This window comes from Drosophila subobscura, chromosome E (genome assembly GCF_008121235.1).
Source record: "Drosophila subobscura isolate 14011-0131.10 chromosome E, UCBerk_Dsub_1.0, whole genome shotgun sequence".
Lineage (NCBI taxonomy): Eukaryota > Metazoa > Arthropoda > Insecta > Diptera > Drosophilidae > Drosophila > Drosophila subobscura.
Window position 1 is genome coordinate 19,546,728 of NC_048531.1, and position 26,489 is coordinate 19,573,216.

A 26,489-nucleotide genomic window follows, 5' to 3' on the forward strand; every position below is an offset into this window, starting at 1 on the left:
CTAAGCGTTTTGATTTATTGTCGGCGGTGGCGGGCGCCGCAACCAACAAAAGCCCAAAGCTACTGTTGGGCATTGGGCGGGATACGGCCCATTTGGCAATATCTTTGCTGTAATTGTAGCAGTAATAATAGCCATGATTCCCGATGATGATGCCAAAGCCAAACAAGCAATCATTGACATCACAGATGCTATGGGCACAGGGGCGCTCCAAAGGAGGGGTATGAGTACTGCAGTCCCCCCTTGGACTACACCCTTGCACGACACTTATGCAGGGCCAGAGAAGAGACCGAACCGACCCATCATCAGGCAAGGAAGCTGACTCTTTGATCGGCCAAAGCCAAATGCCGGGGAAAATGTTTAAATGCGGAACCAATAAGCTGACATAATTTCGTTTGATGGCTTTTGCTTGGGCCCAAAACGTAATTACATTCCAGAGACATCAAAAAGATATGGTTACGGGTTGGCTTTCAATAGGATTTCAGGGTAATTAGCGCATTATTTGCTGAAAACCATTGACGTTGGATGGGTCATCATTCAAGGATGATCGTCACCTTTACGACATGCATACAAAAACATTCTTCACAAGTTCGCCTCTACGAGGTATCGCAAGCCGATGATCTAATCAATGATCGTGTTAATCGTTGAACAGGCTTAAATGACAAAAGTTCATCGATCACTGACTCCGGGAGATCGACTCATCTTCATTGATCTGTCAACCCAAAGTCTGGCCGGGTCTGACTCGATCCAGCCAAAAATTCAATGAAGCCCGCGACCCGCCCCAGCAGGCAGGCTGCGAATGGCAACGTCGTTCTCAGAGACTGATCATCGAGTGAGCCCAGATTCTGACGACAGTCGGTGCGAGAACAGGATCTGTCGGATCTGTGATAAATGGTTCGCATAAATTATGCATTGTTAGCATAATATTTGACGAAAATCAAGCCAAACCTGTCAACTCAAAATTAAAACAAAACCAAACATTCGCTTTCAATTTCCATTTGCATTTTGAGTGCGTGTGTTTCCATTTAAATACTCTTCCCTCCCATGGGGTATTCCGAAAACGCTGCAAAGTTCCCCAATGTAAAAGACTTCTGTAGAGAGAGTGGGCAAAGTTTCGGCCACACACCCGCTAATTTTATATATTTATGCCAAGTTTGTGTCTATCTGGGAGTCGTTTGACTTTGCTTTGGAAATGTTCGGGCGGAATGCTAAGCGAATATGTTGCCTGAATAATGGATGGAGAGGCTGTGCATCGGATCGGATCAGTTCAGATCAGGGCAGATGGGGCGGCGCTGCTGACCTTGAACGTCATTGTCAATAAGTCAGTGTGTAAGTGTGGGCAGTGTATGAGTGTATGCAAAATAAAAAGTAAGCAATTACACTGCTTTCCGGTTGCACCAGACAATGGAAATGCGACTGGACATACATATGGCAAGAAAGTATCTTTGGGTATCCAAGCAATCGATGATGCAACTCAATGATATTAGGAACCGATTCTGATTAAAGTTTCCCTAGTTTGAATTCGATGTACCCCCCTCTAAAGGGAGTGAAAAACCTTGGACAGTGTCAAGCAGTAAACAAAGCAGTAAAAGCAGTCCACATTTCCAGCATTTCCCTTGCTTATGTACATACATACATACATATGTATGTACATATATTCCCTGGAAGCTGCTGCCGCTGCCTCTGCCGCTGTCACTGCCAACGCCACAGCCACAGCCAGAAGCAGAGCCATGCTCCAAGTCAAGCTCCGACCCGCTGCCAAGTTTATTGAAACCGCAGAACTCGTGAGCAGCGGACGTGTCTCGCTCGATCGCACCGCGCACCTGTTTTAATCTCCGTTCGCTCTCTCTCGCACTCGCACTCGCACTCTCACTCTCGATCGCTCAATCTCTCGATTGACTCCTCTTCGCTGGCAGTTGCATTGTCGGACGAGCGTCTTGGGGATTCGTGATATCGTGTCGCCGTTTGATTGAATTTGATGTGAATAATAGGGAGAAGAGTCTGGAATATTACATATTATTTGTATTTGGCAATACTCTTGTGCACACGCTGCCGCCGGCTTGCGTTTGCGTTTGCCGTTGCCGTTGCCGTTGCCTCAGATTTTGTCATCGCCGCCGCGTCTCCGGCTCCGATCATTGTTATTCTGCTCCTACGCGATAATTATTCGAACTCGTTCGCGGATTTCGACTCTGTATTTGGGCAATGCCCAATTCTAAATTGTTAATTGCGTGACAAAGAAAACAAAAATAAAACAGCGAGCAATAGCGAGCAACTGTAACTCCTACCCCACCCACGAAAATGCAAAACGAAATGAACAAATCACATCGTTGCGGCGGCAGCTCTGCCAGCATTACCGTTATGCTGATGCTGCTGCTCCTCAGCGTCCACGCAGCCGTTGGAAGGCCTGGTATAAAAAAACATAAAAATAGCAAAACACAGCAAAGAAAAACATAGCATTATCGTAGATATAACGTTACGATTGCGTTATCGGCATCGCATTCAATTTGCACGGATATGCGAATCCGATACTCGCTTGTAATCTCTTTCTCTCTCTCTCTTTGTGTGTGTCTCTTGCGCATCTTTTCGCTTTTTGTCTACTCTATGTCTACGCATGTCTGCGCATGTCTAACTGTTTATGTATTTGTGTGTTTACTGTAATCTATACCTATTCGAAGGAAGCTTGGATGGATTATGGATTGTTTATGGCATAAATCCAAGCTTCCTTCGGCCTCCAAGTGTTACTAATTGTATGTGTTTACCCCTCCCCCTACCATCCCTACTGTCCCTTCCACTTTGTGTTGCTCCTAGAACTGTAGCTCCCACTCTCACCCAAATCACATTCATCCATGCACACCACTTACGTATCGCATCGCTTGACCTTCAATCATGCTCATGACCCACATTGAGGAGAGGACAAGACTTCTCCCCTAGCTGCTATTATTCCTGCCTTGGTGGAGTCCACCTGCACTTTGCCTTCGCTCCTCAATTGCGTGGAAAATGCCACTTCATTTTAATCTGTTTTTCTTTGATAAACAAACTGTTTGGGGTGCCGAGAAAATTAGGTGCACATCATTACGGTCCGCTGACCCAAGCGAAATCAAGTAGCCGCTGTAAAAACAAACAGAGACGGCATCGCGTTCCCTCCCAAAGGCGATGCCATGCCAAAACTGAAATTTGAGCAGAGCTGATGCTGATGCTGATGCTGATGTTGATGGCTGTGTGTATCCAAGAAAAATAAAGCTACAGAAACATCAGCAGCAGCAACAGCAGCAGATGTTATGCAAGCGACACCAAGCGACGCGACAGATAACGTGACTGGCAAGGCTTCCACTAAGTCGTTGTCGATCTTCCTCCTCCTCCTTCTCCTCGCGTCGCCTCAGGCAGGGACAATGTTAGGTGGAGGGCCACAGAAGGGGCATTCGACCTCTGGGACGAGCTGCTACTTCCCATTCTCCAGCCACCCTGAGAGGGGCCCAGGCCCCAGAGGTCTATAAATTTAGCGACGCTTTCGAGAAGACGATTTGTTAACAGAGTTGTTTACACCAGCTTCAATCCGCTGTTGATGGGTCTCTTTTTTAGGTCATGGGGCCACAAATGGGACGCTTCAAAAAACAAAAACAAAACAAAAAACACAGAAAAAAAAGAATCATTTATGAACGGTAGACCAGAAAAGGACAGGTTGGAATAGTTATAGGGATATGGCTCGAGGCAACTGTTCCGCTTAATTGGCTAATAGCCAGACCGAAACCCAGACACTGAAACCATATATCTTAAGGCATCATCTAATGCTCAGAGTATTTCTTTAATGGATTTCTATGGTTGTTCACACGAAACTTTGTCTGTGGTGGAAGTCGATTTTGGCAATCAATGGACTTATCGTAATGAATGGACCCGTACGTGATAATTAGCAAATTCGCACGGCCTGCCCCCCATCCTGCTGCAAATCGTGCTTCATTTTCGCTTCTTATGATTAATGGCCCGACTTGAGCTTATCGTAATTAAAACACAATGGGATATCAACCAGTTACAGATACAGATGAAGATATGTGCATACTATGGACCTCGCTAGAGCGGCAGTAACTTGATTTCGTCACAGAAAATCACATTTCGTTTTGCAATCGATTGCCGCAGCAGACCGATTCGCTTACTCGAGTACGGAGTATCTTCGAATTCTTCAAAAGAGCAACCGACACTGCCAATCAGCGACATCTAGAACCGTTTGCTTTTATTTCAATAAATATTTATGTCTGCGTATTCAGGGGAGAGTCTCTGTTTTCTTCCCGCTGACATTTCCATGCGATCTGGTTTCTTTTTCGCAATAATTTACCACATCCCCGCTCCCCGATCATGGCAATCGTTTCAAGTGCAATAAACACGCGCTTTGCGTCTGATTTGATTTGAAAAACAAGGTATTATTTACACACTCGCTTTGTCTCTTGGGACTTTTATGACTTTTGACACATTTCGCATCGAGTGGCGGCGAGTGTGCGGGGGCTGGCGCTGGTTGGTTGGTTGGCAGCCCAATAAGTCGATAACTCAAGGCCCTCCGAGAGAGGATGATACAAAGCGAAGATTAATCAAAATCCATTACAATTTTTTGCTGATTGTGTGATTTCTGCCGAAGGTTGCCTAAACACAGAAACTTGTCAAAAAAATATGTACATCCAAAACAAGCAAAATGAAAGAAAGAAACATCGGCAGTAGGACAGACAGACAGACAAAACTGTACAGTGGTAGGTACAATTGGCAAGTGCAAAATACGAGTAGATATTTCCAAGCAGAAATCCCATTGTCTTTATGGGCTTGTGGGGGTGCAGATGTCGTGAAGCTGTCAATCAATTAAAAATATATTGAATAAACATAAACGGAGGGTAAGAGGGAGACGCAGATGGAGTAGTCGGTGGAGATGGAGATGGAGATGGCGCTGGAGACAAGCAAAATTAATTGGCCTGAACTTGAGGCCTGGTCTCAGGCGGAAGTGTGGCTGTGAGGGAATTTCAATTACCAAAAACACACTTTGTGCCGCAATGAGTAATGGTGGGTGCTTGTATCTTCGCCAGGTCGTCAGGCATTCATATTTATGAGTGCGAGATGGGTTCCAAATGGGAGGAAAGTTCAGGGTTTGCAGCGCAGATAAGCCAGAATCCAGATAGAGCCAAGCCCCACCTCGAATGCAAATCACAATCGCATTGTACGAGGATTTGTGGGTATATAAAATGTGTATATAATATGCACATATGTTTAGTAGCCGGAACTAACTAGCTAACAGTGCCAAAGACGAAGCAAATCGAATGAATGGAGCGCCCATCGTGAGCTGGCATTCAGTTTGAGGCTTACTCACAGACGAGTTCTGACCAGAAACCGCATTTCCAGAATTCCCCCCTAGCTATAGAGATGGGGGATGGGAGAGGGGGGACGGAGTGACTTATTAAAATATTATTCAGCTATGCCGATGTAAACAGGAATCGAGAAATCAGAAATCAGAAATCGCAGATCAGATCGCCTCTTGGCTGTGAGCTGAGCGGAGCTGGGAGAACTTTTGCAAAGCCTCCACGTAAATTGTTATTAATTATTCGCACTCGGCACGAGCGCAGCGCCGTGTAACACAGTCTCCAACACAACACAACACAACACAACACGGCAATGATTAACAATTAATTTGGCCATTGAATTTGTCCCGCCTGTGCCGCCTGTCACATGGTTTCCCACAGTTCCATGGGGGGCAGAACAATGAGGCGGTGCCTGCCACATACGCTAATGGCAAGGCGAGTGGATGTACAGTGCGTTTCGAGTGGGTTCTGATTTCTCAGCAGATGAGTCGGAAAATCACAAGCTTATTCATTGGTAGGTTTTCCCAACCTGCGGCCATTCCCCTGTACTATTAGGGCTTTCCTTTCTGTGGCAAACCAAAGACTTGGGCAACGAACTTGATGGCCATTTAGCTTGCATGCCGTTGAACACCTGTCCCACCCACACAATCGCACAAGCACATTGCATCCACACCTTCCACACACACACATGCACACACACACACACACACACACACACGTGTCTAGAGTGACTAACTTTTAAAATTGAATTTTATTTGGTGGCAGACCTTTGTGCAACTAACAGCAGCCACATTGCATGGCAAACACCTTCACAGCAGCAACAGCACCACAGCCACAACAGTCACAACAGAATCACCCATTCAAAGGAGACATCCATCCAAATGTATGGCCCATCTCAGTCAATGTCAATCAATCAGCGGCAAAGCGGCAAGCGGCAAGCGGCAAGTGGCAGGCAAATTGCCAAAGAGCCGCCCGCGGCTGACTCATCTGTCACCCCAGAAACCACCATCAGCCACCCCATAGTCCTCGTCTCTGTACTCCGTACTCTGTCCTCTACTGCTTTTGCTTTTGCTTCTGCATCTGCATCTGCTTCTAACATCTTTCAAACTCTCTGTGAAGAGGTGGCTCGGAAAAGTTTTGCAAGCCAGTGAACTGAACCCAGCAACCTTCTCCTCCCGCAGATGTACGGCCATCGCCATTCGCCTTAGAGCTGCAGCCGCCACTGGCGCAGACGGCGGAGGCATTCAATGGGGCCGAAGTGGGCGGACAGAGGTCCGTCGACAGCTACGGCAATCCCATTGCAGGCCTGCGTCCCATCGACACGCCCGACGGGCGCAAGGTGGTCAGCGCCCAGGGCCTCCAGTTCGAGATACCCACCTACGCGTCCGGCATCACGGAGATCCGACAGCCGGCAGATGATCTGCTCCCGCCCCACATTGGTGAGTTGACAACAGCTGCAGCGGCAGCGGCAGCGGCAGCCCGAGCAGCAAAGGCCAGAACCACGCGAGCCGCAGCGACCAGCGGTGCAGCAGGGACCGCAACACTGACAGCAACACCAGACACAAATGCCTTGGTTGCACCACTCACAAGCAATAGCACCCGCACCAGCACCCACTCACCCACACCCACAACCATTAGCACCACTCACGTAGATCCACTAACCACAGAAACAATCGACATTGCGGGAAAGCTCGTCAAGCGGGACTCACCAGAAACCAACTCCACTTCCACTTCCACTTCCACCCAATATGCCATTGCCCCGCCCAGTCCCCGTCATTCAGCGCCCACCTTCACCCTGCTCCGTCTGAATCCCTTTGGCCCCAACTCGCCCATCACACAGATAGGTTCAGCATCCCCTGCAAGTCAAAGTTCCCCTCCCAGTCCCAGTCCCAGTCCCAGTCTCAATCTCTGTCCCTGCCCTTCACACTCTACGAATCTAAGGCCCGGATCCAGACCACTGTCAGATGTGAATTACTCAAATTCGAATCCTTCCCAACTAGATGCCATCGCAGTGGGCCTGGCCTCGCCCTCGGACACGAGCACCGATCCGAACTCATTCGCACCAGACCAAGTGTCTGCATCTGCATCTGCATCCGCACCAGCACCAATACCAGCCACATCACTAACACCTCCAAAGCATAGCCCATCCCCCACAACGACGACCGTCACCACGGATGTGGAGGTGGAGCAGGCACAACTGGTGCAGCAGCAGCAAGAGGAGAGCGTCCAGGAGCCGCTGGTGGCCAGTGGAACACTGCCCGAGTATATCCGAGAGCTGCAGCGTCAGGACCCCGATATTGGTGGCCCAGTGCCGTGGACTCCCGCACCGAATGCAGCGCCCCTGAGTGTCATCGCCTGGGACCTGTTGCCGCCGCATCTCACGGATCCTGCCACGACCCCGGAGCCACTGATCATCACCGAGCAGCAGCCGACGAGGTACGTGCAGGGCGTGGAGGATTCCACCAGCCACAACATTCGCCTGAGCCTGAGCAGCGGCGATGCCCTGACCCCGGCCGCACCTGTGCCCCAGCAGACGCAGGGCCAGGTGTCGGTGGTGCCGCTGCAGCGGGATGGACCGGAAGCTCATGGCACCAACGCGCATGTGGGCAGCACGACGCCGAGCAATGCGGGTGGCAGGTTCCCCAATCGTCAACGCGGCACGGCGCACTATAGCACCACCAGAAGCACAACCACAACGGCAAGGCCACGGAGCACCAGCACCACTCAACCCCCCACCACTGAGGCAACAACAACCACGACAACAACCAGCACAACCAGGAGAACAACCACCACACGGAGACCAGTCACAACGACAAGGAGAACGACAACGGTGCAGCCAACGCCGCGCAGCACCACCCCATTGGATCCATCAACCTTCTACAAGCTGGACAACAATGAGGAGTACGCGTACACACTGCCCCCCTGGCTGCAGGAAGTCACCGATCCGGATCTGGACGTGGCCGTCACCTTCATTGTGCCCACGGACAATGATCAGTACAATCACACGCTGGCCGAGGATCTGGAGCCGCCGTACGAGCCGTTCGTGGATCTCAACAACATTCAGTTGACGCCGCCACCGACGGCAAGGCCTCCGTCACTGCCCACCACCACAAGCAGCCCCACCACCAGCAGCAGCACCCCCACCAGAGCCCCAACTACAACGACGACAACGACAACGACCACTCGACGTTCGAGCACGCTGCGAACCACCAAAGCACCCTCCATACCCACAACGCACAGCACAACACAACCACCACAGAAACAGCACACGACACAGAAGCCACAGAACCCGAAACTGATCCCAACCACCACCCACCATACAGATCTCCTGGATGGGGCAAGCACGCCCACGGCAGCGACAGCGGCAGCGGAGGAAAACCCCTTTGACTCGTCCACAGTGCCGGCCTGGCTGAGGGACTTCGACTATCCCGATGTGGGTCCAGGAGTGCCCTACAATCCGGACAACTTCAAGGAGCCAGCCTCGACGCAGCCGGCGGGAGGTAGTAAGCCCAATGACTTTAGGCCCCAGGGCTTTGAGGCAGCATCAGCCGCAACCCCACGCTCCCCGTCCGCCCCACTCCCGACCAGAGCAGCACCTGCTGCGGCCTCCGTCTCCTCCGCTTTTCCATCCAAAGTCACGCTTCCGCTTCCAGGCACCGTCCAGGGCACCGAGAGCAGCTCCAACGAGAGCCCAGAGCCGCCGCTGGTGCTGGTGCCGCCAGCTGACAAGCCCAGCGACGAGTCCGCCACCTCCACGTCCTTCGCCTACAGCAGCACCAGCAGCTCCGTCCCACCAAATCCTACTACAAACTCTGTCACCAATTTTGCAGCACGCTTTGATCCCCAGGGCATTCAGTCCTCCGCCCCCGCACCCACCCAGGCTCCCAAGGTTGCCAGCGAGGACCAGTTCCCGCCCTTCAGTGGCGGCAGCTCCACGGATGGCGTCACCAAGAAGGTGGAGTACAAGAAGAGCGACGAGGGAAAGGTGATCAGCACCCCGATCAGTGGCCAGCGCAAGGGTGAGTACGCCTTTCCATGCCTCCGAGAGATCTCCATCTGATTGAGTCTTCTGCAGATACGTCGACGCCCCCCAGCAACACGGGCAAGTACACGGGCGGATTTGGAGCCCCTGCGGGTCTGCTGCGTCCCCAGGCTGCTGGCACTTCCGGCTCCGGCGCCAACACCAATCCCGCAGCCAACAGTCAGGACAGCAATGGCGGCATCTACGTAGCCGGCAGCCAGCACGAATTTAGCAACACGCTCAAGGCCAACAGAGCTCGTCCCACCGTCAATCCGGGCCGCTACACCGGCGGCTTCGGGGCACCCGTCGGAGTTCTTTCTGCTCAGGCCGAGCCGAGACCCTTCCAGCAGGCACAGCAGACACAGCAGCAGCATAGTCAAGTGGCCAGCCCTGGCCAGTCCCCCGGCAGCCATTCCAGCCGCTTCGGAGGCCCTCCCGGCGTGCTGGTCCCCTTCGACAATGTGCAGCGTGCTGGCGGCCAGTAGGACAGTGGGCCAGAGGGTCACATACCCCAGCAAAAACACTTTAAATTATTTATAATCTAAGTACGTGTACTTATGTTAAAGCTTAGTAAGTTGTCGTTAAGGCAACCATTCCCATAACCCCCCGCCCTGACACCTTTTGTAGCAACAATCTATGCGAACCTCCCGAGTGTTTTCCAGTTTCCATGTTGCATAAGCACTAGCTTACACGAATGTGAAACGCTCCTTAAATAATAAATCGCCAGTCGACTATCGAAGTGAACACGAAGAGAGAATTGGCAGGGGATTGCGGGATGAGAGAACGAAGATTCCAATTAAATTTAATGACTGGAGGCAGAAGGGACTATCTCCAGTGGCTTCTGTAGAACCTGCACACCCGAACAATGCACACGCAGTGGACAACTAAGGGCGTGCTTAATTGGAATTGGAAGGGATCAATATCCAGTTCGAAATCCAGCGGGGAGCCACCCACCTGGAGCGAGTATAGAGAACAGCATGGCACATGGGAAAATGTGACTCGTGGTTTTACCGAACAAGAACAACCATCTGATATCCTGCAGAGTCAGAGTAGAGACAGTGGCCATATACTGCAGTGAAAACTCACCTTGGACAATCCAATGACTAGAAGACTCCCAGACATTAAGTGCATTATGCTGGCAGCAAGGATGACTGACCAAAAAGCCAATTTAGCATCGCAACTATTCAGAATGAGAAAGTCTGTAATGGAAGTATTGGTGGATATTTGCTGTTTCCGTGCTGGACAAATCTCACCACTGCCATGAGCCCTGCCACCCTTCATCCAGGAACTGTATTTGTGAATTTGCACAGATGCTAGTATCGCGCACATGCAGGATGTGGCTATGTTCCATCCTGCAAAGAACCAGCAGCACTGCTTGTCATTCATGCAGGTGGAACACTCGCATTCCTCGCACATTTTGGCAACTACGATGATGATGAACTATGAACTTGATGCTTGACGTATGACTGAAGGGTAGCTTCATTACGGCGTTACTCATATTTATATTAAAATCGATAAACAAAACTGATCAAAGATAAAGCATCACTTGGCGCGAATCCATTTACAGATTTGCCTTCATCAGGGGCTTTAGGTAGGTCTCAAAGGACTTCTGGACCGGCTTTTGGTTCATGCTGCTGCGCTTGGCCGAGTCAAAGAGCCGGGGATAGACATTGCCGTCGTAGCTGCCCAGCACCGAGTTGAGTACGCGATCGTGGAAGCCGAAGCCGTCGCATACGGCCACTGCATTGGGACGGAAGTTCTCCAGAGCCACCTCCAAGCGTTTCTGCAGCGACTTGAGGTCTGCATCGGTGAGGCTGATAAACTGGGATTGGAGATTTGAATTAGTTGATCTCTGCCATCATTACACGTCCTGTAACTTACTCTCAGCACATCGTTCATGTTATTGAGCACAGTCTGCACGAGGAAGAGTTCCAGCACATTCTCCAACACCTTGTTGAGAGCCGCCGATCGCTTTTGGGCCTTGGCACCTGTCACTTGCTCGAGGAATGTTTGGCAAACAAACTGACGCCCATGCAGCTATAATACAAGTATAAATTAGTTGAAAGAAAACTTCGATTAAGAGGCTGAACCCACCTCTGCTGCACGTGTCAGCTCAATGCCCGTGTTATTGGCCGCCACGCCCTGCGACTGGCCACTGCCCATGCGCTCTGCTAGATTCTCGAATGCAATGCGAGTCTTGCTGCAAGTGAAGAAATTCGTTCAGCAATTGATTAGCGGATGAAGCAGTCTAAGACTCACTGAGCGGCCGTATATTGCAGGGCCTGGATGATGCACTGCCAGGAGTTGTCCCACTTGGGGAACTGCTTCAGCTGCATGGAACTCGCAAAGTAGCCGTAGGAGGCCGAGACGGGCTTCTTCTCCACAAAGGCAGCCCAGGCCTTGACCAGCGCACGTCCAATCTGCAGCAGCAGCACCGTGTTCTCGCCCTCGTAGGTGTAGGCTGCCACTGCGTTGCCGTAGATGTTGCTCATGTTGGCAGCCGTCAGGTAGCCATGGCCCCCGGTGGAGAGACGAAGACGTTCAATGCCCGCACAGCCGTCTGTCGTGCAGAGCACCTTGAGGGCACACGAGAGGATGTGCATGTCGGGCAGTCGGTCGAACTTGCCACTGTTGGCCTCCTGCACCGTCTGGGCGTAGATCTCCCACATGTGCTCCGCGGCCAGGTGGTAGGCCATGCCGTTGGCTATCTCCGGGAACAGCTTCAGGCGCTGCGTGACGTGATCAATGATCTGTGGCTCGGGCTGGCTGCAAGGGGACGTGATTAACATAAACGGAGGATGAAGAACGTCTCTAAGAACTTACTTGGCCTCAATCGGACTCTGGCGGCGAACAGCCGAGTATCGGGTGGCAATGGTGGCAGCCTCCAGCAGCAGAGTGGATGTCAGGTTGACAATCAGGCAGCGGGTGTAGACCATTGTCAGATAGTTGACCCTCGAGGCGGGGCTGGCCTTGAAGGTGCCGTCCCTCTCCACTTTGGCGAACTTCATCAGCATATTGGTGCGGGGAATGCGGACATTGTCCAGCCCCAAGAAGCCCTGGTTGACAGCCACCATGCCCAGCTTCTTGCCTACCTCCCCAATGTCCACGCCGGGCAGCGCCATGTGGGTCTCCGCATCTCTCACCGGCACTATGAACATTTGCACGCCGTGATGGACATCGGCAATGTACAGCTGGGCCACCACCATGGCATGATTCGCAGTATGTCCCACTGTCAGAGGGAAAGGGAAAGATCCATCAGATTAGTGACAGTTTCATGGTTATTTACGTGCAGTACTTACAGCCGCCGGGCCACCATTTGTAGGCCTCCAGATTGGGCGTCTGCAGGACAAACTCGTCCGTCTTGGGGTCAAAGTCCGCCCGCGTGGCTATTCCGCGCACATTCGTGCCATGGGCCAGCTCCGTCTGGGCATAGGTGCCGATGATGTTGCAGTTCTCGGCCGCCTTGCCCCACTTCTCGACCTGCTCCGGCGTGCCCTGACCTTTGATCACATCCACGAACATGGTGATGTGCGTGGCCAGTGGATGGTTGGAGGGAAAGAGCCCGTGGCTCTGCACATTGTACAGCAAGCCGCTGTAAGAGATTAGAGGATTAGAGGAAACGTTTTCCAGCATGATCGGATGATACTTACGGCCAAATGTCGTTGCCTCCTGGGTTGATCTTGTTCTGGAGAGCCTTCAGCTTCACTGCGGCCTCGGCCACTTTCTTAACGCTCGAGTTGTAGACATCCTCGTGCGACATGTACTCGTGATTCAGCCCATAGCCATCCTCCAGATCGCTAAAGACTGCCCGTTCTGTCGAAAAATGGAAAGAAATTGCCTTTAGTTATCGCTCTATCGCTCGGGGGGGCGTGGATGAGCCCCCCACCTGTTGTGATAAGCAAACTGTCTGCTGTTGCAGTGGCCGCTTATCAACAGAGCCAACTTGGCTGCTATCATTATCTGCCATTGATATGTGTAGCAACATCGGTAGTTCACACGCTTAACAATGTATAAATCTGTTGGACTTTGCCGGTAATTAGACGAACTCTTTGGACCCGACCCTGAATCTTTTTCTTTCGCTGCAATTGGCCAGTGAAGACGGCCAGCTATCACGTAGCCCTCCACAGACGTTCTCACGGTACCAATTTACCTACCGATTTCGCGTTTGGTGTTTAGCTTCTCCTGGCCGCCGTGCCACCAGGCGGCAAACTCCTCCACATTGAACTCGGCGCCTGTGCGCTCCTTCACCAGGTCCGGATTGACCGTCTTTGGTATAAGGTTCTTGATGTGCGACATTATTGGTTCGTTTACAAGTTTAATAACAACTAACAACAGTAACAGCAACAGCAACAGCACTATCAAAAAGAAAGAGCGGAATGTTCCAACAGCTGTGAGCTCCACCAAAGTACTAGATCGGACGTACTATTTCTTAGCGAAAGTTGCTCGTGGATCGCGAATTCAGAAGCTTTGGGGGGGCAAAGTGCAAGTTGAGCAGAGAGCAAGCACAGAAAAAACAGAGAGAGCGAGCCGATCGTGTAAAAAGCGTGTAGAACAGCCATTTCGAGAAATTACCAGAAAAGCTTGACAGCCGTTAACTTTAAGCAGAGCGCTGTTGGAGTGCGCATATAACATAACATAGCCAAATTAACATCCAGGCACATTATAAAGAGGTGCGCATTACCGCTCGCTGTTAAAACCAAAAACATCTATTAACTTCCTGCTCGACATAAACAAATGTCGTCACTTAATTTGTAAATATACCAACAGAAGGAAGTCGTGAAAACTAGACAATCTTGTGGAGAATTGATTCATAAATTGGATAAAATTAAAGTTTTAGTGCGTAGACTCCTAACTAGCTAGTAATAACAAATAGAACATCAAAATAGAGGAAAATGATTTAAGATTTACGGTATATTTACAGTATATTTTGAAAATGCTAGGGTATATTTAGGTATATTTCCGAGATTCTGTCGGTATACTTTATCGATAATTCCGCGGTCACACAGCTGACAAGAAGAAATGCTTAAACTAATAGAAATAAATAGACGAAAGTTTGTTATCAACTTTGTGGCCACTGGCCCAGACACTGACTTCCAGCTGCAGTGTCTCGACCAAGAGCTCGAGCAAAGCTACACAGAGTCTTTGGCCCCAAGCGATTTCACCAAGCGCTTGAAGGTAAGCTCTGACGGCCAGCAATCATTGCACACAAATTCAGAGCTAATATTTATGTTTTGCAGACACTGAACGCCCGAGTGAAGTTCCCAGAAGATGATGTACGCGTGGTTCTGGTCAGTGGCGATCCCACACATACTTCGCTGAGCGAAGCAAACCAGGAGGGTGCCGGATGCGTTCTGCAACTTAAATATAAAATGCTGAACAACATGCCCCTCAAGTGGGAGTGGCACTTGACACACATGGACAGTGCCTTGGTTCGTTACTGTACAGATGGAGTCCAGACCAATACTGATTGCCGCTATTTTATTGCAGTTTTATCGCAAGGTGTTCCTGGACTCCATTTCGTGTGCCAGCAAAATGCGGGAACAGGTCTTCGCGCTGACCAAGCTGCTGCAGGCAAAGGATGAAGAGCTGAAGCAGTATCGCATCGAGGGCGCCCAGCTGCGCAGAGGTATGTGGTCTGCCGGCTGATACAAGATTGTGTGCAACAATTCCCTTTTGTCTCCTAACAGGAACGGTCGCCACCAAGTTGTTTGATTTGGAGGCTTTCAATGTAATGAACGAACAGATGCTGACATGCTCGGCTAACTATCGTCAACTGACGAGAGCATTTGACATCAAAGATTCGTCCATAACTCATTTCCATGGGAGGACCGAAGCATCGAAAGTGTCTGATCCAACACGCAGCCCAGCCTCTCATTCTTCCAAACCGACTCAAAAACTAAGCCCACGTAACAGGTTAGTTTTCTACGGATATAACTCGATTTGGAATGAATTCATACACTATTTTTATTGCAGGAGGCGCAAAGCAATGGAGACCAACAAAGATCATATTGAACGTAAGGTGCTACGACGTCGTGCCCAAGGAAAACTCGAGTTCAAAGAGTCCCAAAGCACCCAAGAGGAGATCGTAGACGATTTGATTCCTTTAAATGAGGCAGAAGCAGCAGCCCACGTAAAGCAGGAGCCCCCTGTTTTAGATGCGCAAAATATAAAGAAGGAAAGCGTAGATGCCGCAGCAGATCGCCCAGTTACAGGAGCTAACTTGGAGCAAGAGGAACCTCCCTTTGTTAAGGTACAAAACGTGAAGAAGGAAATCGTAGATCCCGCATTAACTCGCCCAGTAACAGAAGAAAATGCTCTTTTAGTAGAAAGTAGGAAAGATAGAAATACAAATGAAAAGGAGAGACGATCCTGGCTTGAACGTGCCGCCGAATGTGAAGCATCCATCTTTAAGCCGAATTCTAATGTTGAAGCTTTAAAAATGGTGGATCTCGCGGCCACCGAACCTCCAGTTGCAGTTGCAAAAGAAAACTTAATCCACTCGCCGGTTAACGACCTTGCTGCACATGCAGCACCCTTTGGATTGGCTTCAGTGTTGGGTTCATTGAAAGAGATGGAGAGCTTCATCTCCAAGACCAAAGACCAGTTTTAGCACACAAAATCAAAGGAATACTAAAAACTGTTTAGCTGTTACTACAAGTAAAACTTGTACTTAATCTGATAATAAATGTATGGTACTAAATTTGCATTTGCTTTAAATCACGAGAGACATACAGGCGCAATGGCAAGAGAAACTACAACCTTGTCGATACTCATACTCCTAAAAAATAAGGCAGGATAATTAAGCAAAACAGAAAAAGTATAATAAATATAACATTTTGATCAAAAAATCACCCACTTGTTAGAGGCACGAGCACACGCATATACACATTGCACTGGCACTAGATATTGGACTTCATGAAGGGCTTTAGGTGCTCATGGAAGGACTTTGGCACCGACTTCTGGTTCATGGGATTCTTCATGGCCGCATCGAAAATTCGCTCGTACGCATTGCCGTCGAAGGAGCCCAGCGTGGAGTTGAGCTGCACGTCGCTAAAGTCGAAGCCATCCACAATGGCCACAGCATCTGGACGGAGCTTGGTCAACACCGTCTCCAGGCGGTCCTGCAGCCTGGTCAGATCCGTGTCCGTCAAGTTGATGAACTGCAAAAGTAAATCAATCGATTAAATACGGTGTGGTGTGCAAGCAAACATTCTGTTTGTGTCAACTTACTCTAAGCAAGTTGGCCATGTGATTAAGCGACTCCTTGACCAGGTACAGCTCCAAAAGGTTCTCCAGGACTTGGTTCAACGCCGCTGAACGAGTCTTTGCGTTGGGACCAGTGACCTCATCGGTAAATGAGGAGAACACAAAGGCGCGGCCGTGCAGCTGTAAGAAAACATATCACGATTAGAGCGGGTCAAAGTCCAAACTTTGTAAGCAAACTAACCTCTGCTGCCTGAGTTAGCTCGATTCCCGTGTGGTTGGCCGCTGTCTCCTCGGTCTCGCCTCTGGACAGACGACTGGAGAGGCTCTTGAAAGCCAAGGCTGTCTTCCTGCAAGTAAAGTGATTGTCAGGGAAGGGCAATCAAGTGAAATGGGGTGCGGCACTTACTTAGCAGCAGCAAACTGCATGGCCTGTACCATGTTCTCCCAGGTGCCGGTCCAAGAGCCAAATTCGGGTTTCTTCTGGACCTCCGCCAAGTACCTGACGGTGGGCGCCAGGGGAGCTCCACTCAACGCCGCACGCCACGACTTCATCAGGAAGCGGCCAATCTGCAGAAGTAGCACCGTGTTCTCGCCCTCATATGTGCAGGCAGCCGTGGCATTCACGTAGACGTGGCCCATGTTGGAGGAGCTGAGATAGCCATGTCCTCCGCAGGCCAGTCGCAGCCTCTCCACGCCAATGGTCGAGTCCGAGGAGCAGTTCACCTTCAAGGCACAGGACAGGGAGTGCAGCTCCGGGAGACGCTCGTACCTGCCATTCGATATGTCGCCCAAGGTAATGTCGTACAGATTCCACAGATGCGCACTGGCCAGCCTGTAGGCCACGCTGGTCGCTATCTCCGGGAACAGCTTCATCTGCTGCGTCACGTGGTCCATAATCTGTGGCTCTGGCTCCCTGAAACAATGACATAATTAATCAAACGTGTAACTGCAGAGGTTCTTGGGTCTCACTTGGGATTGATGGGACTCTGACGGCGCACGGCCGAATAGCGAGTGGCGATGGTAGCGGCAATCGCCAGCATGACAGCGTTGTTCCAGGCAATCACACAGCGCGTGCGCACCATGGCGAAGTAGGTGAGGACGTTCGAGGGACTGCTGACATAGCTGCCGTCGGCATTGACCTGCGCATGGCGCATCAACATGCGGGTGCGGGGAATGCGGACGTTCTTCAGGCCCAGGAACCCATTGTTCACGCCAATGAAGCCCATTTTCTTGCCAATGTCGCCGATGTGGATGCCGGGCAGAGGCTCGTGCGTCTCCTCGTCGCGTACCGTCACGTAGAACATGTGTGGACCCTTGGGCTTGTTGTCAATATACAGCTGGGCCATCACCATGCAGTGGTTGGAGCTGTGGCCCACTGGAAAAAGTTTTTATAGGTTACATCTGGTTTAGGAAAGTAAGTGTTCAATTGCGCTTACAGCCTCCGGGCCACCATTTGTAGGAAGATATCTTGGGAGTGTTCAGCACGAACTCGTCTGTCTTCGGATCGAAATCAGCACGGGTCTCCAGTCCGCGAAGGTACGTGCCATGTCCTAGCTCTGTCTGGGCGTACGTTCCGCAGACCTCAAAGTTCTCTATGCGCTTGCCGAACTCCTCGTACTGCTCGGGGGTGCACTGAGCCTGCAGCGCCTTCACCAGCATCACGTACATCACGCCGAAGGGATTGCCGCCCGGCACTATGCCCCACATGACCTGAGTATCGTACATTGCACTGAAGCGGGCAAAGGCCAAGGTATTATTATCTGTAGGGTACATTCCAGCAGATCCACTCACGGCCAGAAGTCGTTTCCCCCAGGATTGCGCTCCTTCTGCAGCCGCTGCAGCTTCCTGGCCGCAGCAATGGCCGACTTGCTGGACTGCTCGTAGATCTCCTCATGCGACTTGTTGTGTATCTGCCGCACCTCCTCCACATCCACATCCTTCTGCAGGTAGTCTCCTGCAAAGCAAACCAAAACAGCACAGTCAGCATGATTTTCATGCCAAGGTAATCGAGTTGTTGGCACCGCAAGATTAGCAAACGGTTCGAGTTTGTTTACGTACGCACGCTGCGGTTGAACTTTAGCTTCTCCTCGCCCCCTGACCAAAAGGCCGCAAACTCTTCGCTGCTGAAGCTGGCCGCATTGCGCTCCTTTTGGATATCCGGATTAACGGTAGTTGGGATCACTGAGGGTGCCATTTTCCTTTGTGTGAATGCGATCGCCACTTGTTGCTGCTCCTGCTACTTGCTCCGGCCAACTGAGGGCCCACCATCGATTTCACTTTTATTAAGAGAAGCCAGCCACAAACTTTGCACGTTTGCTCTTTCGACTTTTCATATCGCGGATTTGTATATGTATGTATGCATATATGATCGTATGTACATGTACATGTACATGTGTGTGTTCGCATACAAAAGATGTCTTGCAAATCTACACTTGCCACTTAAGCCTATCAGCATTGTTAACGCGACCTCGTATAATTGTTCCAGATAAGAGAATTTAATGTTGTTCTTCTATTATTGTCCATGGGTCAGCTGTTATGTTAATTTACATAGACTTTCTTCCATGCAAGCAATTATGTTAACATAATTTGTGCAATATGCAATCAGGTGTTAACATAACAGCGAGTGCAAGTAATGCTGTGTTAAATGAATGTAAGCAGGAGTACCCCTGTTATGTCACATGTTGCTATTATCGACAGTCTCCCGCCCCTATTGCACTTTGTTTATAATGTTGTCCGCCAACCGGTGAAAAATGCCAGTGAGAAACTTCAATATTGGCCTGCTGGGGCACGTGGACAGCGGGAAGACCACTTTGGCACGAGCTCTGAGCTCCATCTCGAGCACAGCAGCCTTCGACAAGAATCCCCAGTCCGTGGAGCGAGGAATCACTTTGGACTTGGGCTTCAGCGGACTGCTCGTGGAGGCACCGGATCAAGCGGCTGATAAGCTACAGTTCACCTTTGTCGACTGCCCGGGACATGCGAGTCTCATACGCACCATCATAGGAGGTAGGAGGGCGCCTCTCATCCATGACTTGATCCCTTAGAGTAATTAAATGCTCCTCTGCAGGTGCCCAGATCATCGATCTAATGCTGCTCGTGGTGGATGCCCAGAAGGGTGTTCAGACGCAGACAGCAGAGTGCCTCGTCATTGGGGAGCTGCTGAGGAAGAAGCTCATTGTGGTCATCAACAAAATCGATGCCTTTGCGGACGATCAGAGGGAAGCCAAGCTGGAGAAGCTGCGGGCGCGCCTTGTCAAGACTCTGGCGGCCACAAGTTTCGGCAGCGAAGTACCCATGTATGCAGTGTCTGCCCAGGAGGGAACCAAAATTCCCGAGCTTCGTGCCGGACTGAGCGATGCATATTTTGAGCCGCAGCGGAATGCGAGTGCTCCGCTCCTGATGTACGTGGATCACTGCTTCGGCATCAAGGGCCAAGGCACAGTCTGCACCGGCACACTGATCCAGGGCAGCGTGCAGGTCAACGATACAGTGGAGCTGCCGGCGCTGGGAGAGAAGCGGAAGGTGAAGTCCATGCAGATGTTCCGCGAGAACGTGACCAGCGCCTCCATGGGCGATCGCATCGGCCTCTGTGTCACCCAGTTCAATGCCAAGCTGCTGGAGCGCGGTGTGATAGCCCAGCCGGGCTACCTGAAGCCCGTGTTCGCCGTCTGCCTGCAGCTCAGGCCGATCCGCTACTACAAGCACGACATCAAGTCAAAAAGCAAGCTCCACATCAGCGTCGGCCATGACACCGTGATGGCCAATGTCACCCTGTTCCAGGACACGGAAGTTCAATCGCCGGAGTTCGACATCAGCAGGGAGTATGAGTATGTGGAGGAGCTGCTGCCAGCGGAACTGCCGGCGTCCGGCGCCGTTTTTGCTCTCCTGCAGTTCGAGAGCCCCGTCCTGACCACTCTGGGCACGACTGTGATTGCCTCCAAGCTGGACATGGACGCACACAGCAACAGCTGCCGTCTGGCCTTCTGGGGCAACATCTCCTGGCAGACACAGAATTCTAACTACGCCCAAGAGGTGCTTCCCAAGCTACGCGTCTTCAAGAGGAAGCAGAAACTGGCGAGCATCCAGAGGGTGGTCAGCGCGAATGAGGTGATTGTCCAGAACCTGTTCAAGAAGGAGGCCAACCGGGACATGTACGTGGGAAAGTGGATTGAGCTGTCCACCGGAGAGAGGGGCTGCATAGAGCGAACATTCGGTCAGAGCTCCAAGGTCTGCATTGTGTTCCGCGATGCTCTCTCCGATTCGACGATTGAGAAGGTCAGGGACGTGCAGGTGCTGCTGAATTGCAAGAAGTATATTTTCAATAAACAGGCGGGTCTGTTTCAATAATGCAAAAACATCTATGCGCAATTTTTGGTGGATTAAACATTACGATAATAAAAACAATTTAAATTCTTTCGAAATTACTCTGCGCCCAACAGCACACTGTTAAGTAAATGTGCGCGCAACAGCACATTTTCGCCTTCGTCTGCACCCAACTTGCCGCTCACGAGTGCAGGGTCACACTCTAATCCTAAATGCCAATGAGTCCAAACAACAACACTGGTGCCTGCCTGCCCAACAAAATCCAACATAACATCGAAACAAAACGAATCGCGTCAAAGCGAAAACTGCAACCGGAACCAGCAACACGGCCAAAACAAGAACACCTCCACCAAGGACAAGACCAACGAAGCCACACGCCAAACTCAGCCAAAGCCACAAATGTACTGGCGCGCTGTCCCGCTGCTCCTGCTCTTCTTCACGACGAAATCAGACCAAGTCAATGTCGACTGCAACGAGCTGCAGATGATGGGCCAGTTCATGTGTCCCGATCCTGCCAAGAATCACATCGATCCCAAGACCCAGCAACTGCGCGGCTGCACCAAGGAGAGCCGGGCGAGGGTGTGGTGCATCGCCGCCAACGAAATCAACTGCACGGAAACGGGCAACGCGACCTTCACGCGGGAAGTGCCCTGCAAGTGGACGTTAGTGCAGCGCCGTGACAGCGTTTTTTATCCATTACTAACATTCCTCTCTTTTGCTTCATAGGAATGGCTACCATTTGGACACCACACTACTGCTGTCAGTGTTCCTGGGGATGTTCGGCGTGGACCGCTTCTACCTGGGCTATCCGGGCATCGGCCTGCTCAAGTTCTGTACGCTGGGCGGCATGTTCCTGGGCCAGCTGATCGACATTGTCCTCATCGCCCTGCAGGTGGTGGGGCCCGCCGACGGATCCGCATACGTCATACCCTACTACGGGGCCGGCATTCACATAGTGCGCAGCGACAACTCAACGTACCGGCTGCCGCGCGACGACTGGTGATGGTTAAGAAAGCACAACGCCTGGTGTACAGTAGATCACGTTAAGTCATTGTTATACCTTAAATTCGGCTTATGACACTAAGCAACGACTGCTAAAACTCAGATTAGTGCATTACGACGACGTACCCTAGTGATAAGTGTAAAGATTGTTGCCACCCTCTGTCCCTTTCGTAGCCTAAGTTGCATTATTTAGTCTTAGTTACCTCTGTACATGGATATACACAGATACATATACATATACAACTCCACACACGTTTGTAACTGTGGGAGCCACATAGACAAATTGTTTGCCAATATAAATAACGATTTTAAACTTATTTCGCCAGGCCATGGGCTTTCATTTTACCAGTACGCTCCATTCCCCCTGCCCCTACAACGCAGCATCCCGGCGAAATTGCTTCTGTCAGTCGGACATCAGCGAGCCAAGAACACACACTTCTTGGCCATCAGACAAAATAATTGGCCACACTTGTACTTTGATCACTTGAACATTTTCAGCGTGACAGAGATTGGTCAGCGGCACGACGCCGCCGGTTGACTCACTGGCGAAATGCTCAGACAGGAGGGGGGTAATCGACAATTCACACACACACACACACACACACTACGGCTGATGACTGCTGCTGCTGCTGCTGCTGCTACTGGCTGGCCCTTTCATCTGATTGGCATTTCCGAAATAATCTGCGGCAACGCATCAGCCGGCGACTTGTTCGATTTAATTGCATGGCCCCCAAAAACACGCTTCCACGCCCAAATCCACGCTCTCTCCACTGTCGGGTCCGCGTGTAATGCGATGCGTTTTAATTAGGTTTTCAATTGAGATCAAGTTGGGTTTTATCTCGAATTGGATGAGTCTACCGAAATGGAAATGCAAATGCAAATGCAAAATCCAAAATCCAAAAGGAAATACCACCATCACAGTTGAATGCAAACTGTACGCACAGTTTGAGGGCAACTGGCCAGTCTTCACTCAACTGTGGCTCAGGCCAACAAATGGCGCTTACGCCGCCTTGTTCGGTGTGTTGACAGGGGCAACGGTAAATAATACTCAATTTCTCTGCCTTCTCCTCCTCTCCTCCGTCAAATTGGCCCTGTCAAATTGGCAATGCACTGACCCGGCCACAACCACGCCCTCCATCCAACATCCACCATACAACGCCCCCTTTATTGTTATATGGACATGTGGCTTGGCCTTTCAATTAGCCAACTTGACAATATGTTGTTAATGTGGATGGGAGGGGACTGTAGCTATGGAATGGCAATGGCAATGGCAATGGCAATGTGGCTGGGGCTGGTCTATGGATCCACCACATAATTACAGTGTGAGAGCCGTGCCGCCTGTGTAAACAGCGAAAGAGGAGACGGCGCAGGAGCAGCACTTGATCTTTGTCTGACTCTGACTCCGCCGACAGCAGACATCAGACATCAGTTGTTGTTCCAGCTACTCCTCCTCCTCCTCCTTCAGTCCTCCAATCCTCCCATCTCCTATCCTCGAGTGCTGCTTCGGGCGGGTATCAATATCTGCCACTGTTTTGCAGCAGGCGGCATTCTGTTTGGGGCAAATGAACTCTGGCCATTAGGGAAATTCGAGCAGCTTGTTTGTGCGCTCCCATTCGCCATTTGGCCAGTGTCGCGCGCGTGGTAACCTTCTGGAAAATGCCCAGAGCTCCCAGCCCCCAGAGGCCAGACCTCGTGTTGACTCTCTGGCTGGTCGCGACTCTGTCGGATCGGGCTCTGGCCCGATACTTGGCCTGGTATTATCAACACCTGACTGCTCTGGCCAAAAATAGACCCACAAATTGCTAAGCCAATAGTCGCGCCTGAAACCGAAATCGAGTCAAGAATGGGCCCGAATGCAAATAATGGCCAATTGCAAATATTTGCCCATATCAAAATAGCATCGATGCGCTGCGGAAACTGTTCCATAAATACACTCCCAGCGTACGTACCTACGGTCGGAGTATTCCCAAAGTAAATCCCATCTGTGGAGATATGAGACTCGGACTGGGGACTGAGGCTGTAGACGGTTTTGCTTATTTGTTGAGCGCTTAGGAGCTCAACGCTTAATTACGCTCAAGTGGCGTGGAAAATTGTAGGGCGGGCAGGGAGTCTCCTCTGGCTTACTACTCTACGCTGCGAGTATTTCCAGCCACCCTCCCACCCATCCGCCCCATCCGCCACCACTCGACCCAATGACGTTTATGCCAAATTGCTTTGCCCGCTAAAAGGGGGGGTGGAGGTGGGGGCACTATGCAAATAGCATTTAATGAAACGCAATTATTTAATTTTCAAGTAAATCACATACTGCGTCACGGTTCCCACCTGGCTGAGCCACACCGACGTCCGTCGATCGTTGACGTCGCTTTTGGTTGTGGTGCAGCCCCTCCTCTCCTCTCCTTTCCTCTCCAACTTAGCTTGCCTCATAAATAATGACTAGGCAACCTCTTGTGACAAAATGTATAGCCTGGGAAACCAAGCCGTAGAGGCTCAGCCTCAGCCTCAGCCTCTGCATCAGCCAAAAGCCAGCCAGGCTGAGTGTCGTTCGTGATAACTGCAGCAATTTTCCATCGAGTTCGAGTACGAGTACGAGTACACATACAATGAGTGCATAAATCATCTCCAACTCAGCCGCAGCTTCGCGATGGCATTTTCCAAACTGGCAGCAGATTTTCCAAACGTCTGTGAGCCGCCACGGCATAAATGTCAAATGGCTGGCCATTTGATTTGGCCGCGGGTTAAGTGAGAATTATCCCAGGGCCCCCGTCGCTTCGTCCATACATATACTTGTATCTGTATCTCTTAGGAGCTTAGAGTGCCATTATCGCACTCCACCGCACCACCAGCAAATGCCACAGAGCGGCAGAGTGCAACTCTAAGTGCTGTTCGAAGGAGAATCACTTAATATAATAAATGGAACTGCTAATTGTGGGAACTCGCAAAACGCAAATAGCGGGGGAGTACAAGCTAAAAGTCATTAAGTGTGATACCGCGCATTCCATTCATCCATTGATCCACCTATCAGCACACACGGTGTGGCAATTTGTTGGATCTTATCAGCCCAGCCCACACTGGAACTACAATTCATTCACCAGCACCAGGAGTGGCAATCTCTAATCGATACTACGTACGCACTGTACATCCAATGTTCTGCTCTTATCAATCACAGAGGGAAAGACCCCGCCTGCCTGCCTGCCTGAGCCTGATTCCATTCCCATGACAGAGGGAAGAAGCGAAACCCGTGCTCGAGCAGACATTACGGAATGCCAGCTGACTGCTGAATTCGAATAATTGGCAACATTTCTGGGAATTGAACGGCATTTGGTGTTGACTTGAGTCCAGGCCATGTGCAAGGTGTTGTGTGTGTGGGGCGAGGGTCATGTTCCACTTGTTAACACTTTGCCACCGACATGGTGTTCATTTCCCCCCCAGAGCAAGGCAATGGAATGCCAATGCGACTGAGGATTGAAATTCAATTTGCAGCCAATCATTCTGCTGCGACACAGGCACCGACTTTGATGTTTTGGCAATTACACGAGCTCTACGAGTATCTATCCAACTATCTATCGGGGCGTACCACACTCGTCGAGCGCACTACATTCCCCGCTAATTACTTCAGAGCAGAGTAGAGCAGCAGCGAAGAGGCTGCGCTGTGCGTAGGGTCGCATGGGCCAAGTTCGAGCCCCCAAAAAAACGAAGGAAGCCCCCGTCCGCTGCTGCTGCGCTGCTGCTGCGCTGCAACAGCGCTGCTGTGGCTTCGGGCAACGCTGCATGCGGACATTGCTTCATGAGGAGAGCCACGAGCGAGGCAGACAGCCAGCCCGATGGGCGCTCTGCTCGTTTCGCTGCCGCAGACTTGTTGCGACGTCAAGTGCTCGGCTCGGGCTCGGGCCACATCGGATCTGGCAGTTCGTTCAGTTCGACGAGAGCCGGCGAACGGAACGAAACACGCAACACGCAACTCGTGAGAAGAGAAAAGCAAAGCGCCAGAAACTGTCGTCGCGTCGCTGGTTTGGCCCGGAAAAACACACAGAACAGTCTTTGCACGGGTGAAAATTGCGCGCGCGTCCGAGTGTCAACTGCTGATCGGTCCGCTGATTGTCGAGCACCCATTCACCAGTTTCGCCACAAGGCGTAATATTCCCACAATCGAATTTCGCCAAAAAACGTAAACGTAAATTCAACAATCCAAAAATTGGACATCAAAAAGGGCAACTTCGAACGGAGCCGTTATCAACGGAGCTGCTGTTCAGCTGTGATTTCTGCGTGTTTCCCTGACTTGTTTTCCCGTGTTTTGTTTATGCTCTGAGACCCACAAAGGGGCAGTGAGAAATCGAGGCATTTCCATTGTGCGCGGCGACAAAAGCAACAAATTGGCGCGCAATTTCATTCCATTCTCCCCGCGATTCCCAATTCTCAATCTCAATTCTGAATGCAAATTGCACTCGCGACACACAAATTGAACCTTTGACAGGCGGCAGGGCAGAGGCAGCAGCAGAGACAACGCGTCGTATGCGTAATCTGTGGAGCGGCCTGGAAGGAGGAGGTAGGAGGAGCAGTAGTATCACTCTATGAAGAGGGAAGCTAGAAAAGTGTGTGAAATATTCCGCGGG

At 50.9% G+C, this 26,489-nt stretch overlaps 7 protein-coding genes across 13 annotated transcripts; 4 read left to right on the top strand and 3 right to left on the bottom strand.

Annotated features, from left to right (window-relative positions):
* Positions 1-1,745: 1,745 nt before the first annotated feature.
* On the top strand, positions 1,746-26,478 carry LOC117891883 (flocculation protein FLO11). 5 transcript variants are annotated; one of them, XM_034797678.1, is made up of 6 exons: positions 1,746-2,404; positions 6,509-6,766; positions 7,328-9,346; positions 9,403-9,723; positions 11,257-11,260; positions 26,365-26,478. In XM_034797678.1, exons 1-6 carry the CDS (start codon positions 2,296-2,298, stop codon positions 26,462-26,464), a joined length of 2,811 nt encoding a protein of 936 aa, XP_034653569.1. In that variant the 5' UTR covers positions 1,746-2,295; the 3' UTR covers positions 26,465-26,478. The 5 variants fall into 5 exon arrangements, with proteins under 5 accessions (XP_034653569.1, XP_034653570.1, XP_034653568.1 ...); XM_034797679.1 differs by lacking the exons at positions 11,257-11,260; positions 26,365-26,478 and having other exon boundaries at positions 1,747-2,404; positions 7,328-9,068; positions 9,102-9,346; positions 9,403-10,087; XM_034797677.1 differs by lacking the exons at positions 11,257-11,260; positions 26,365-26,478 and having other exon boundaries at positions 1,747-2,404; positions 9,403-10,087.
* LOC117891891 lies at positions 4,338-16,044 on the top strand. Of its 2 annotated transcripts, XM_034797694.1 has the most exons (6): positions 4,338-5,110; positions 14,401-14,523; positions 14,586-14,777; positions 14,836-14,974; positions 15,036-15,261; positions 15,322-16,044. In XM_034797694.1, the coding sequence occupies exons 1-6, from the start codon at positions 5,078-5,080 to the stop codon at positions 15,956-15,958; spliced, it is 1,350 nt and encodes a 449-aa protein (XP_034653585.1). In that variant the 5' UTR covers positions 4,338-5,077; the 3' UTR covers positions 15,959-16,044. The 2 variants fall into 2 exon arrangements, with proteins under 2 accessions (XP_034653585.1, XP_034653583.1); XM_034797692.1 differs by lacking the exon at positions 4,338-5,110 and having other exon boundaries at positions 14,338-14,523.
* On the bottom strand, positions 10,099-10,831 carry LOC117891897. The gene is made up of 4 exons (XM_034797700.1): positions 10,602-10,831; positions 10,435-10,547; positions 10,303-10,384; positions 10,099-10,232 (listed from the first exon to the last, which is right to left on the bottom strand). The coding sequence occupies exons 1-4, from the start codon at positions 10,762-10,764 to the stop codon at positions 10,174-10,176; spliced, it is 417 nt and encodes a 138-aa protein (XP_034653591.1). The 5' UTR covers positions 10,765-10,831; the 3' UTR covers positions 10,099-10,173.
* LOC117891887 (probable peroxisomal acyl-coenzyme A oxidase 1) lies at positions 10,869-13,756 on the bottom strand. Its single transcript, XM_034797686.1, has 8 exons — positions 13,503-13,756; positions 12,999-13,161; positions 12,648-12,940; positions 12,172-12,577; positions 11,608-12,114; positions 11,443-11,548; positions 11,230-11,385; positions 10,869-11,170 (listed from the first exon to the last, which is right to left on the bottom strand). The coding sequence occupies exons 1-8, from the start codon at positions 13,642-13,644 to the stop codon at positions 10,910-10,912; spliced, it is 2,034 nt and encodes a 677-aa protein (XP_034653577.1). The 5' UTR covers positions 13,645-13,756; the 3' UTR covers positions 10,869-10,909.
* On the bottom strand, positions 16,019-18,820 carry LOC117891888 (probable peroxisomal acyl-coenzyme A oxidase 1). 2 transcript variants are annotated; one of them, XM_034797688.1, is made up of 9 exons: positions 18,613-18,820; positions 18,346-18,508; positions 17,991-18,283; positions 17,524-17,929; positions 16,961-17,467; positions 16,796-16,901; positions 16,579-16,734; positions 16,205-16,508; positions 16,019-16,123 (listed from the first exon to the last, which is right to left on the bottom strand). In XM_034797688.1, the coding sequence occupies exons 1-8, from the start codon at positions 18,746-18,748 to the stop codon at positions 16,248-16,250; spliced, it is 2,028 nt and encodes a 675-aa protein (XP_034653579.1). In that variant the 5' UTR covers positions 18,749-18,820; the 3' UTR covers positions 16,019-16,123; positions 16,205-16,247. The 2 variants fall into 2 exon arrangements, with proteins under 2 accessions (XP_034653579.1, XP_034653578.1); XM_034797687.1 differs by having other exon boundaries at positions 16,019-16,126.
* LOC117891890 (selenocysteine-specific elongation factor) lies at positions 19,221-20,943 on the top strand. The gene is made up of 2 exons (XM_034797691.1): positions 19,221-19,560; positions 19,622-20,943. The coding sequence occupies exons 1-2, from the start codon at positions 19,305-19,307 to the stop codon at positions 20,899-20,901; spliced, it is 1,536 nt and encodes a 511-aa protein (XP_034653582.1). The 5' UTR covers positions 19,221-19,304; the 3' UTR covers positions 20,902-20,943.
* Positions 21,068-22,196, top strand: LOC117891896 (TM2 domain-containing protein CG10795). Its single transcript, XM_034797699.1, has 2 exons — positions 21,068-21,539; positions 21,604-22,196. The coding sequence occupies exons 1-2, from the start codon at positions 21,277-21,279 to the stop codon at positions 21,878-21,880; spliced, it is 540 nt and encodes a 179-aa protein (XP_034653590.1). The 5' UTR covers positions 21,068-21,276; the 3' UTR covers positions 21,881-22,196.
* Positions 26,479-26,489: the final 11 nt, after the last annotated feature.